Below are 13,613 nucleotides of genomic sequence, written 5' to 3'. Positions count from 1 at the left end.
AATACACACTGTCCGGATTCATGGTTCTATATATTGAGTTGGTAATGGAAGATCTACTGCAAAGTACTAACCTAAAATGTGATGATAATGGAAATATTAGATGAATCCAGATGTCCCTGATCTTACAGGTGGATGTGTGTGGGCAGACAACTGTGCCCATGCTGAGCTCCACTGACTGCAGTGGGGCTCTGTTGGATCTTTTTGCAGAATCAGGGCCTATAAGCCCTGGGACTATTCAGCATTAACAACGATTGTGGAATTACATGAGTTATATCTGGTTTCAATATTGATTTAGAGCCTAAGAGTGCACAATCCTGAAATCTAATTATAATAGGACTCATAGTAATCCTGACACTAAACAATTTAGCAACTAAGCAGTAAAAGGTAAAAGTATGGATAGATTTTCTTTTAATCCTGGAATAGGGAAATTCCTGAGACACGGATTTACATGTCTTTGTAAAGGCTAATATGACAAGTAATTTTCATGATTTAGGAAGTTGTCTAATCTAGAAAATTCTATTTTAAAAATATTAAATAAATTATTCTCTTCTAATACATAGCTTGAAACCTTACGATATAGAATTTTCTAAAGCCCATAAATGAAATGATTTTCTCAAGTATACAGTTTGCTGTGTTGTTCTTCCAACATTCTCTAATTACAACAGATCTTTTAAATCAGGTATTAACTGTCTTGTAACACTGAGTAGACTAAAGATTTGCTCAGTCAGAACAACTTGAAACCTTGGAGGGGAATAAGGGAGACTGGCAGGGGATGCTTATAAATTCAAGCCTGGATCGGAATTTTGTGCCTCTGACTATAGCTGGGAAAACTGAAATCCCAGCTCTGAACAGCCCTGAACTTTGGAGACTTGAGTTTTGGTATCTGACTCATGACTGGCCCTAGTATTATAACAGGCCGAACTAAAAATATGATTTCAAACATACCCAAACTTTGGAAGGCTGAAAATCAGGATCTGAATTTTGTGACAAGTTCTGATTAAGAAAAATTAAATCACATAAAAAAATTATTCTAGTACTTAATGATTATTTAACAATTCTTCTGAACAATTTAAATAAATGTTAAGTATTTTTTGCATATAACAGATATTATATAATTTAGAATGTTATTCCATAGTAATGTCTTTTCTAATTATGTTTAATCTGATCAGAATAAGATGACCAAATAACATATGCAAATGTGGTGGAACAGAAGTATGGAAGATTGATGAAGACAATAAAATATGCTTAAAGTATTTTAAAATTCTGCCAAGATGCCTATATTTTTATTTGCTGATACCTACACAGATAAATGACTCAAAGTTTCTAACAAAACTGGGTATGAAATCTACATTTCTATTGAAATTGATAATTTTTTTGTCTCCGAGTTTTGGCAGGGCGTATAAAAGAATTTAATTCACAGCTGTTCTACTTTTTTAATGTAGAAAACATTAATCAAAGCTTTAAGTTATAAGCTTTTCTAATGTTGTTTAGTATTCCAGTTCAACAAAGATCAATAGAGGCCATCCCTGTGTTTCTTGACGCCTCTCCAGGAAGCAGAGGCGCGATTATGTAAATAGCACTGGTTCCCCTTTACTTCTGCCAGCTTGCTTATCTCCAAAGCCTTCTGCCTGCTGCTACTGGCGACCAATACAAGTACATGCATATACCTCTTATCTCCTAACAAAGCTCTGAAAGCTCAAGGATTGGAGCCAGTAATGTTAAACAATGATGCATGGCTGATTTTATTTGTAAGTGATTTATTTCAGTAAATTTAATTTCTTCCTTCAATTTTTCAGTTTAGATGGAAGATATTTGTTAACAAGTCAGAATATAGGGAATAAAGCAGATGTGTTGAAACATTTATACAGGGTTGAAATAATCTATTTAACAATCCAAAAGAGTATCATGAAATAATTAGAAAGCGTACACCCAATCGGTACAAAGAAGGGATTAAGGAATTCATCAGGCACTGACTGTATACTTTTCCACAAGAGAGGAAAATTAATCCTTAGGGTGCTAGAAACCTACTCTTCAGAATTAATGTTTCCTTTTAAACCAATTTATCAAGGATAACTAAAATGACAAAGTAGCAACTGGTATCTTACTGACCTTAGAAGTTAACTTAAAATCTTGTTATGACGTAAAGAATACATTCACTGAGTTTTACATAGATTTCCATCTTTCAACAAGATTGATGAAATAATTGTTGAAATAGAGTTTAAAAATGAGATTCCAATCCAGGCATTAGTAGGAAGTTTGAAATTTGACCACACATATATCAAATATTAAAAGGAAAATGTTAGCATACTGTATTACTGTTATAATATTCTAACCGAACACTATCCTTACATTTCTTCTGCATTAATCCCTGACCCTGGTATCTCAGCAGCATAATCCCCATTTAGCATTAGTAGCAACGGCTTCTACTGTGAGGAACTATTTTTCGATAAGTAAGCACTGATTCAGGCATAGCTTTTGAACAACATATTCCCAGCTCAGCAAGAAACCCACACTCCTGAATGAACCAGAGCACATTACTGAGAGAAAGTTCATTAACCTTGCTAGATTCGGGGGTTAACAGGATAGCTGAAGAAAGGAACTGAGTGAATAGCTCTGATGCAAAACAAATTAAAATGAATGTCATCATTCCTTTTGATATTCATTAGTTGATTCAGAGGGAGAATGCTCTTCTTAAATTTGCAAGCATTTATCTACGAAAAACAGGTGTACATCTGCTGCTCAAGTGCTTCTTAGTGCTAAACAGAAGAATAACGTACAGAGACTCACCAGTTCCACTGAGAGAGTAGCTAGGAGAGGGAGAAAAGACCTGAGCTGCAAAATCCTCAAATGTCATTACTTCTTTGTGATTCTGGATTATTGCTTCAAGATATAGAGCTCTTTCCTCATAACTGCAATAATCAGGTTAAGGAAATGCACATGCAAAATTAAATGCTGTTACACAATGTCCTAGAATGCTAACAGTTCAATCCATACAAATACATGTAGAGAACTACATCACTGGTGTGAAAAATATGCCTTTCAAAATTTCTTTAAAATATTTAAGATTTCTAAACATAAGCACTGAACTGTAATAACACTGTACTTTTTGAAATTATTTATCATATCAATAATTTTTTTTAGCTTCAACACAAATATCATTCTTGAAAAAGGCATGGTTTAGTGACTGAATCCAAGGGATCTCTGAAGTTAGTGGGGATGAAAACAAAGACCCTAGAAGTATATTCCTGGGAAATAAAAATGTTACATTTTTAAGGTGAAAAACCATAATGACAACAGAAATGTAGTGCATGTTTAGCATGCTCCTAATGGATAATATTTGCATTACAATTATTCTTTTCATCCTACCAAAAATAATTGAAGTGGGAGTACAGGTTATAGGGAAAGGGAAAGAATAGATGCAACTGATTGTGCTACTTAAAAGAAGGAAGTATATAAGATTCCTCAGCGTGTAAAGTTTACGTTAAAGTTATACTGTAGAAGGTATCATCGGATGTACCAATAAATTATACATATTAATAAAAGAAGACCTTGCATGCAATACAGTCTACATAATACAGACAACAAAGCTAAACCAAGGTTATTGCCTTTTAATTAAAACTCGGCAACCTGGAACACGCAGCATTCAAATGTGTAATCAAAAACCAGTCACCAATAAAACTTACAAGCGTAACAAGCTGAAGCAACTTTCCAGCTGTCTTAATAGGACCCCTGCTTGCGGCAGCTTTCCACAGTGGAGAAAGCAAATCTTTTCCTTTTGTGTGCAGCTTCTGTTTTCTCAGAAGGTGAATCATGCATTTCCAATAACAGGATAACGTCTGAAACAAATCTACAATGGACTGAAGAATCTCACATATGACTTTATGAATTAACATTTGAAGAAGCCAGTATGACATCTCATTCCCCATTTCCTCATTTAAAAAAAAAAAAAAAAAGAGTTTTCAGATCTTCATTGCGTTTTTGTCATGTGGAAAAGCATGCTAATTCTACGAGATTGCATTAAGTAGGAGAAAGTGCCAATTCATAATTACCAAATTATGAGACGATGAAATAACACCAGTGACTCAATATAATGTAGGTGATTGGATTTTTTTAATTGAAAAGCCTACATTACTCATTAGAATTATTCCAAGGAGCACGTTTGTAGTTTCTGCTACATTAATATGATACTTTCAAAATGACTGAACATTCTTTTCAATTCAGAGTAAAATAATGGAGCATTAGATTTCTAGTGCTCCATCTCAGTGGGGATAATCAATGTGTTTATGTCTTAATCATATGCAAGTTACTGTAGTCACTAGGGTTAAATGACATTTTAGAAAGATTTTCATGCTAATAGAGACAGATACACATATGATAAATCCTTCTATAAACTCCCTTTGGGAAACTGAAGAAAGAAAATTAATACTTAGCATTTCAGAGATTGCACCTGCTGACAATTTTATTTACTTATTTTCTTTTAAAGCCCAGCAGAACACATTCCTGATAGCACAAGTATTAGGCTGAGTGTATTTGGGGCTGCTTCACTATTATAGGCTGAACTCCTGATGACTCTTGTTAATGAATAGGCTGCCAAACTTCCTAAGAGAGGAGGCACACGCCTAGACCCTATTCTAAAGGGACTGACTGATGCCATTCACATCTCATTATGAACATGCTTATTCTGCACAGCACTTGGCTGTTGCCAAGGCTCTGTATTCCATACTGCCACAGCAAGCCGCTGGTCCTGTTAACAGCAGGATGTTAGGCCTGAGTGGCCGTCTGGCGAACAGGCACTCTGACACTAAGCTGGCACGTGCTGGCGCAGCAGGAGCAGACCAAGGCGTGACAAATTACTGAAAGAGCTAAGCTAAACTTATGGCTGACAACCACCTGAGCCTTAGGACCTCTATGGGCCTGCCATCAACTCTCAATTCATTGCTCACCCTTTTAGTCTGCAGTATGCTTGTGGGCCAAGTTTAAACAAGGCAGATACACTATAAAGGCTTTTCATGCTATGCCTAATAATACCCTGCTGTTTAATGAAAGGCCTTGCACATCTAACACATAAGCATACAATGCAATAAACCATTGCTAACAAAACAGAAGTTCCTATGTATTTTGCTAAATATTGCATGGAAAGATAGCAAGATGGGGCCCTTCCTATGCTAATTCATAATAAAATGAATTATGAATATTCTTATTTAGGAGGCTGAAGATGTCCCTAATATAGAAAAAGGCAGAGGGACTATCTCCATTATCTTACAGTAACAACATAAAAAACACATGTAGGCAGGCTAAGGAAACATCCAGAGATCTACAAAGGTTTAACATGCTTGAAAGGCATAAAAGGAAGTTTTCATTTCAAAAAACCAAAACCAAACAATTTGCACTTGAATTTCTTGCGTGTGAAAGATTAAAAGCACTACCTGTAGCTCAATCCATGCACAGCGTGGGCAGGTTTTGTGAAAGTTCCCCCACACGACTGTTCTCATGCATTTTATTCTTGAATTTAACATATTTTTTATTCCAGTTTAAGACTGCCAAGAGGGCCAAGTTGCAGTTGTAGACAGAAATTCACTAGGGACTAGACAATGATCAAACTCATTTTCACTTGTAGCCTAAGCCAGGAAGTATTAAATGATTAAATGTAAATGAACTAAATTCACTGTTACCTATTTTAAAAGTGCAAAAATATTTGTAAAGGCAGTCTGAGAACAAAAAATGGTTTTATCAAGGTCACTTAAAATGATATCTTAGATGGGAGGTAAAAACCCTAATTATTTTAAGGGAGACTATAGAAGGATTATAAATTATAGTATATAGTATGGTATAGTAATATATAGAGCCCTTTGACAATAATATATTTTTTAAATAAAGGTAATCCTAACAAATATATAAATGGGCCATTTTCAAAGACATTTTCTCCAAATCTAAATATCTAAGCACATACACTGGGATTTTCAAAAAGGACCTAATGGAATCAGGTGTCCAAATCCCATTGAATTTAACAACAAATAGCATGACTTCATTATGAATGCCTGTTAATCACTCAGGCCAGGTCTACACAAGGAGAGCTTTGCTGGGAGAGCTATATTGGTATACACTATACTGGCAAAGTGCTCCTACTGTGGACACAGATTGTACTGGCAAAACTACACAGATTGACTACGTTTTTGCTGGCATAGCTTATTTCAGCCCTCCCCAGGAAAATAAGTCATGCTGGCAAAAGCACAGTTTTGCCACTATAACTGAGTCTACACTAGGGGGTTTTGCTGGCACAGCGTTGTCAGTCAGGGATCACATCTCCTCATACATCTGACTGGTAATGCTATGCAGCAAAAGTCCAAATGAGTATTTACCGAAGGAAAAAAGGAGAACGGAAGGACTTCCAGAGGATCATTTCAAGAACTTTTGTACGGCTACAGGTACTCTGGTGACTTACTACTGCTTAATTTATCAGCTGGAGTAAACTGTCATAGCTTGCTTGTCACAATCACATGCTTATCAGGGTTGTTTCTGTTGGTAAAGGGAACAATGTCAGGTGGAGCTGGAGGGAAGGGCAGAGTAGCTAGAAGACATGCTCCCCTCTCCGTCTGAAAGTTCCTCTGCAGATATGTTTTGGTTATGTGGGACTAGAAGGAGTGGAGACATGGAACAGTCATTCAGAAAGCTGGCACAGAAAAAAAATCAACAGGTCTACTTCACTAATAATGAAAGATCAGTTCAGAATGGGATACAACATGATGAGAAAAAAAGAATACTCTGAGAATAATAGGAGCGATGAAAAGCAGACAACAGCTATATGGATATAAACTGCAGCAACCTGAGACCTGAAGACAGAAAGTATTCCAAGACATGATACAAGTGGCAAATAAAGGAATCTAGGGAGAGACTTGAGTATCACAATGAAAAATGTGTTCACTTAACTCCACAGATTGGAAGGTTTATTATCTTCTGTCAACACCTGCCTGCAGGAATGGGCAATATTATTAAAGCTTTCAGACTATTTCCTTTAGGAAATAGTTGATATCAACAGCAGCTCATATTTATATATAGTGTGTTTCACCCCAAATGATTTCAAAGTGCCTTATGAACTCATACACACACATTTTTATACATATACTTTAAATAAACACATACATTTTATTTACATATATTACACACACACACACACACTATACACTCTTTGGGGGCAGGGACTGTATTTTTTGTTCTGTGTGTACAGCACCTAGCACAATGGCTCCTGGTCCATGACTAAGGTTACTTGGCAGCACGATAATACAAATAATAAATAGCTCTCTCTCTCACCCAGACAAAATGAGCATTAACTCCATTCCTCAACTCTAGATTGAACTGCTGCAACAGACAGAAACAGACTCCCAGATAGACATTTCTAAATTTGGACATTTAAAAACCAGGTCTTAACTTTCCGAAAGTCCTGAATGTTTGGTTTTAGTATTTGGATTAGGCTAGTTGTAGAGATCTTGGATGCAGACCCCACTCCGATATTATATATATATATATATAATGTGTATGCAAGAGCGGCACACAAAAAGAACTGTAAAATAGAAACATATACAGTAGAAAGAGCCGTTATTTACCTTATGGTAAGTGTGGTTTTTCAAGATGCCTGCACATGTGGATCCCACTCATGGTGTATGGGCACCCCAGCACAGTAGCTTGGAATCGTTTCACCAACAGTGTTCTGTAGGGGTCACACTTACACTCATTTCCTTGTGCTCCCCTACCGAAGGCATAAAAAGCATGACATCCCCAAAATATATAAGACTCTGAGGCCTGGTCTACACTAACCCCCCAAGTCGAAGTAAGGTACGCAACTTCAGCTACGTGAATAACGTAGCTGAAGTCGACATACCTTACTTCGAACTTACCGCGGTTCAGACACGGTCCACACGTGGCAGGCAGGCTCCCCGTCGACTCCGCGGTACTCCTCTCGCTGAGCTGGAGTACCGCAGTCGACGGTGAGCACTTCCTGGTTCGACTTATCGCGTCCAGACCAGACGCGATAAGTCGAACCCAGAACTTCGATCCCCAGCCGCCGAACTAGCGGCTGGGTGTAGACCAGCCCTAAGTTGTGGGGAAGGAGGGCAGGTTGTGGGATCCACATGTGCACAGTTACTCTAAGACAGTAACCATTCTTTCTTCTTTGTGAACAACACATGTGGGTCCCACTTATGGTAGTTAGCTAGCAGTGACCTTAAATAGAGGTTGGGGTAGGAATTATTTGAAAAGAGATTGTAAAACTGCCTCTCCAAAATGGGTGTCTGATCTAGAAGCATTCACTAAAAATAATGTTTTGTCAAAAGTACTAGTCAAAGTCCAGGTAGCTCCTCTGCAAATCTCCAATATTGGCACTCAACTTAGACATATAACAGATGGTTTTTTAGGTGATAAATCTAAGGAACTGTCCCAGACTGAGGTGTCAACAGAGAAGGTTTTGGAACAAATTGATACCTTAAACAGTAATACGTCACCAGGACCAGATGGTATTCACCCAAGAATTCTGAAGAAAAACAAATAAGAAATTGCAGAACTACTAACTGTGGCATGTAACCTATTACTTAAATCATCTACCAGATGGCTGGAGGATAGTTTATGTAACACTGACTTAAAAAAGGCTCCAGAGGCGATCCTGGCAATTACAGGACAGTGAGCCTAACTTCAGTACCAGGCAAATTGGTTGAAACAATAGTACAGAACAGAAATATCAGACACATAGATGATCGCAATATGTTGGAGAAGAATCAACATGGCTTCGGGAAAGAGAAATTAGAATTCTTGAGGGTGTCAACAAAAATGTAGACAAGGGTGATCCAGTCGATATAGGGTACTTGGCCTTTAAGAAAGCCTTTGACAAGGTACTTCACCAAAAGCTCTTAAGCAAAGCAAGCACTCATGGGATAAGAGGGACGGTCCTCTCATGGATCTGTAACTGGTTAAAAGATAGGAAATAAAGGATAGAAATAAATGGTCAGTTTTCACAATGGAAAGAGTTAAATAGTGGGATCCCCCAAGGATCTGTACTGGGACCTATGCTGTTCAACATATTCATAAATGATGGAGAAAAGGGGGGGTCAACAACGAGGTGGTAAAGTTTGCAGTTGACACAAAATTATTCAAGATAGTTAAATCCAAAGCTCACTGTGAAGTGTTACAAAAGGATCTGAAAAAAACTGGGTGGCTGGGCAACAAAATAGCAAATGAAATTCAATGCTGATAAGTGCAAAGTAATGCACACTGGAAAACATAACCCTAAGTGTATATAAAAAGCGATGGAATCTATATTAGCTGTTACCACTCAGGAAAGAGATCTTGATGTTATGGTGAATAGTTCTCTGAAAACATCTGCTCAATGTGCACCAGCAGTCAAAAATGTCAACAGAATGTTAGGCTAGATTATAAAACAGAAAATATCTTAATGCCACTATATAAATCCATGGTAGTCCCACACCTTGAATACTGTTTGCAGTTCCAGTCACCACCTCTCAGAAAAGTTGTATGAGAACTGGAAGAGGTATAGAAAAGGGCAACAAAAATGATTAGGAATATGGAACAGCTTCCATATGAGCAGAGATTAAAAAAACAGATTGTTCATTTTAGAAAAGCGACAACGGAGGGGGGGATAAGATAGTGGAGAAAGTGAATAGGGAAATATTATTTACCCCTTCACATAACACAAGAACCAAGAACCATGAATCACCCAATGAAATTAATAGGCAATGGGTTTTAAACAAACATAAGGAAGTACTTCTTCGCGTACCACAGAGTCAACCTGTGGAACTGATTGCCAAGGGATGTGAAGGCCAAAGGTATAACTTCAAAAAGTATTAGATAAGTTCATGAAGGATAGGTTCATCAATGGCAATTAGCCAAGATGGTCACGGATGCACCCATTCTTTCAGTGTCCCTAATCCTCTGACTGTCAGAAGCTGGAACTGGACAACAGGTAATGGATCACTTGATAAATTGCCCTGTTCTGTTTATTCCCTCTGAAGCATCTGGCACTGCTCACTATCAGAAGACAGGATACTAGGCTAGATGGACCTTTGGTCTGACTCATTTATCAATGCTACCTTCATTGAGAAAAGGTGAACTGGACAGCTTGGTAAGGTTTCAAAAAGGGGGTTCCATTAGAGGAGAAAGCACTAGATTTAAATCCCATGTTTGAGTATTCTTTCTTACAGGAGGAAAAACTCAAATCAAGCCTCCTAGAAGTCTGCTCACTGATTGATGAGAGAAAACAGAACCTCCTTTTACAGGCAGATGAAATGCTGATATCACTTCCAAATGTACCTTAGTCAAAGCAACAGATAGACTCGAGTACTTTAAATATAATAAATAATCCAAGATTATCGGAACAAAGCACTGAGAAGAAATGTGACCCTTTGATACTGCCCATAATAAGAAATACTTCTACAGTAACTCCTCACTTAAAGTCGTCCCGGTTAATGTTGTTACGTTGCTGATCAATTAGGTTGTGCAATGCTCCACTCTTACGTTGTTTGGCTGCCTGCTTTCTGTACAGCTGGCAGCCTCCCTATGCCCCCCACTCCCCCCAGCGCCTCCCGCCCGCCGGCAGACCCCACGGATCAGCGCCTTCCCCCTCCTCCCCCCGCTTCCTGCCCGCGGCAATCAGCTGGCTTGCAGCGTTCAGGAGGCAGGATGGAGGGGGGAGGAGCAAGGAGGCTCCCCCTCCCTCCCCTGCCTCCTGAACACCACAAAGCAGCTGATTACAGACAGGAGGCGGGGGGGGGAGGAGCCTGCGCGCCAAGTCCTCGCTCCTCCCCCCTCCCTCCTGAACACCACAAGCCAGCTGATTACCCTGGGTAGGAAGGAGGGGGAGGAGCGAGGACTCAGCGCACCTCCTCCCTCCCTCCCCTGCCTCCTGCCCGCGACAATCAGCTGGCTTGCAGCGTTCAGGAGGGAGACGAGTGAGGGGGGAGGAGTGAGGATGCAGTGTGCAAAGGGGGAGGAGGTAGGAGGGGGGGAGAAGAAGAGAATCAAGGGTGGGGGCTTGGGGGAAGGGGTGGAGTGGATGGGCCGAGGGTTGAGCCTCCTGCCCCCGGCAAAGTCCGTGCCTGTGCTTGCAAGAACAGCAAGAGGAGCAGCCGGACAATCCACCCTCTTCCACTCTCTGACTCCACCACCTCAACCAAGCTTCATACTCAGCAGTGATGACTGTAGTATTAAATGGTTTCTTTAAAGTTGTTTAAAACATATACCTGTATTAAATTGTTTAAAATGATCATAATGGTCCCCTCTGACCTTAAAGTCTATGATTCTATGAAAACTTATACCTGTATTAAATTGCTTGTTTAAAACTGTTTAAAATGTATAGAATGCCTTTTGTCTGGCAAAAAAAAAAAAATTCCCTGGAACCTAACCCCCCCCCATTTACATTAATTCTTATGGGGAAATTGGATTAGCTTAACATCGTTTCACTTAAAGTCGCATTTTTCAGGAATATAACTACAACGTTAAGTGAGGAGTTACTGTATTTTGCAGAATGCATAATTCCTTTAAAAAATGTCCTGCTCTAAAGCTCTAAAGTAAGATATTCTGTTCTTCTGAAGAACATTGTGTCTAATGTAGACATACAGAACCCATCCAAGCTGTGAGATGTAGCAATGCTGGATTTGGGTGAAGAATTAAGTGGAGGAGAAAGCGTCATCATATAAAGAAGAACAATGTAGAGGAACAGATGAATCCTTCTGGTAGATCGATACCTTCTCATCACTATAAATTCTGTTGTTCTTATGATTCCAAGCAGGATACTTATGGGACACTAGAGAACTTGAATTATGTGACTTACATGTATGCCCCATGTATTGCGGGGGAACTTGTCCTGATTGTTAGAGATACTGAACATAATATGTTATGTTCATATAATATTGTAGCTTTGCTGTAATAAAAAGTTTTAAAAAATAACTACCATCATAACTAACAGAAAACTATAAAAGGTACACTAATGTTGTTCCAGCTGCTCTGCCTTCAATGGTCAGGGTTGCCGTACTCTTTATGCCCTTGGTAGGGGAAGTGTGAGTTGACCCCTTCTGGACACTGCTAGTAAAAACATTCTGAGCTTCTGCACTGGGCACCCACACGGCATGAGTAGGATCCACATGTGTAGTACTTGAAGAACCACCCCTATTTTACAAACTAATTGGGGGATTGAGGAGTTCATAAAAACAAACAGTTCATAAAATTGAACATCTCAAAATTACAGTAGATCTGGTGCATAAACTGCAGTAGGATGTACTGCTATCTTCCTATTCTTCAAACCACTGCAAAGCGATTTCCAATGCACTGAAGTCATCGGATGTTAAGGGATGTTGATTTGTTCTTCCTCAACAGCACTTTTGTTTTATGATTTCCCCCTTCCCCCGGTCAGGAAAAAGAGTTCATATAACTGGTCATTTGTAAAATGGAGATTCTACTGTAATTAGAAATGAAACTGCTGTGGGAACTGAGGTAGGCAGAACATAGTTGCCCAAAGCAGAATCTGAATGTTCTGCTCTCACAAACTCCCATTGGCTCTGCATTCCTTACAGTTGGAGATCATCATACTTTTAAGTCTCAACTTAGAAATAAAGGGATTCTAGACAGCAGTTCAGGGTAACATTTAAATACTTTCACCAACATATGGAGCATGATTACCATCACACATATATCTTGCTGACATGCCATTATTTTAATGAAAGGACAGGGTTAAACTCTATGAGGGTCTGTGGATAGGGAGAGGAGGGACTGACAGACCACAATATAATTATTTGTACGGGGGTAGTGCGTAGGAGCCCAAGTGACGGACGAGGACCTCAGTCTAAACACAAAACAAAAAGACTGTTCTCCAAGCGGCCCTATGGGGTTTGTCAAGCAAGCTAATGCTAACTATCAGTATTAACCTTAGGGTTAGGGTTCCCATCACTGGTAGGAATTCCACCATGAGAGAGGACTTCCGAGTATGTGGCAAGTGGACAGGCTGAGGTAATGTGGAGGCAGAGGGCTCCTCTCATATGGATGGCCGTGCCCTCTAGGGGATAAACCAATTTGTTTAACCCACTCGTATCTATTCAGTGAGAGGGCAAGCTTTGCCAACTGCAAGAAATTAGGAGGAAATTTCAATAGCCCAAACTTGGAGTTTCCAGCTTCCTACATAGGAATAACCCACATAGTTGATTATCTGGCCAACAATTATGATAGACAAGACCAGGGAAACTCTCTTTAGTGATGACACATTTCCTTCTTTCAATTTTGCAGTTTACAGGATACAGAAAGAATACAAGAGCTTACTGAGCTTTTATTTGTTTTGTTGATTGCTCCTTCAAGACTCCAGTGCCAAAGAACAACTGACTGGTAATATCTACCCCCCATCCACATTAACAATTATATCTTTTGGGCATTACATTTACTTTCTCAGTTAAGTGTAGGAGTGTCCACAGCATGCCTCTTGATGTACAGCTTTAGAATTAGTCATGGTAAAAACAAAAGAGGCAACAGTCTTTATATTACTGGAAATAGCAACACCAGGACAAACAGGGTTTGTTAAAATTTTGCCATCCAATTTCCATCCTAGGCACTGTGATCCTGTTCTC

The 13,613-nt window shown here is 39.1% G+C and overlaps 1 protein-coding gene across 2 annotated transcripts in view; it reads right to left on the bottom strand.

Annotated features, from left to right (window-relative positions):
• RALGAPA2 (Ral GTPase activating protein catalytic alpha subunit 2) overlaps nt 1-13,613 on the bottom strand; it is a 282,251-nt gene that overhangs the window by 15,051 nt on the left and 253,587 nt on the right. Inside the window, exon 38 of one of the 2 annotated variants that reach the window (XM_029911911.1) lies at nt 2,778-2,909. In XM_029911911.1, the coding sequence (XP_029767771.1) occupies nt 2,778-2,909 (132 nt within the window). The remainder of the gene's footprint in view (nt 1-2,777; nt 2,910-13,613) is intronic. The other variant, XM_029911910.1, reaches the window with a different exon arrangement.

The sequence above is a fragment of the Terrapene carolina genome, unplaced genomic scaffold (assembly GCF_002925995.2).
Source record: "Terrapene carolina triunguis isolate 2854851 unplaced genomic scaffold, T_m_triunguis-2.0 Scaffold132, whole genome shotgun sequence".
NCBI lineage: Eukaryota > Metazoa > Chordata > Testudines > Emydidae > Terrapene > Terrapene triunguis.
This window is presented reverse-complemented; position numbering and strand designations above follow the sequence as displayed.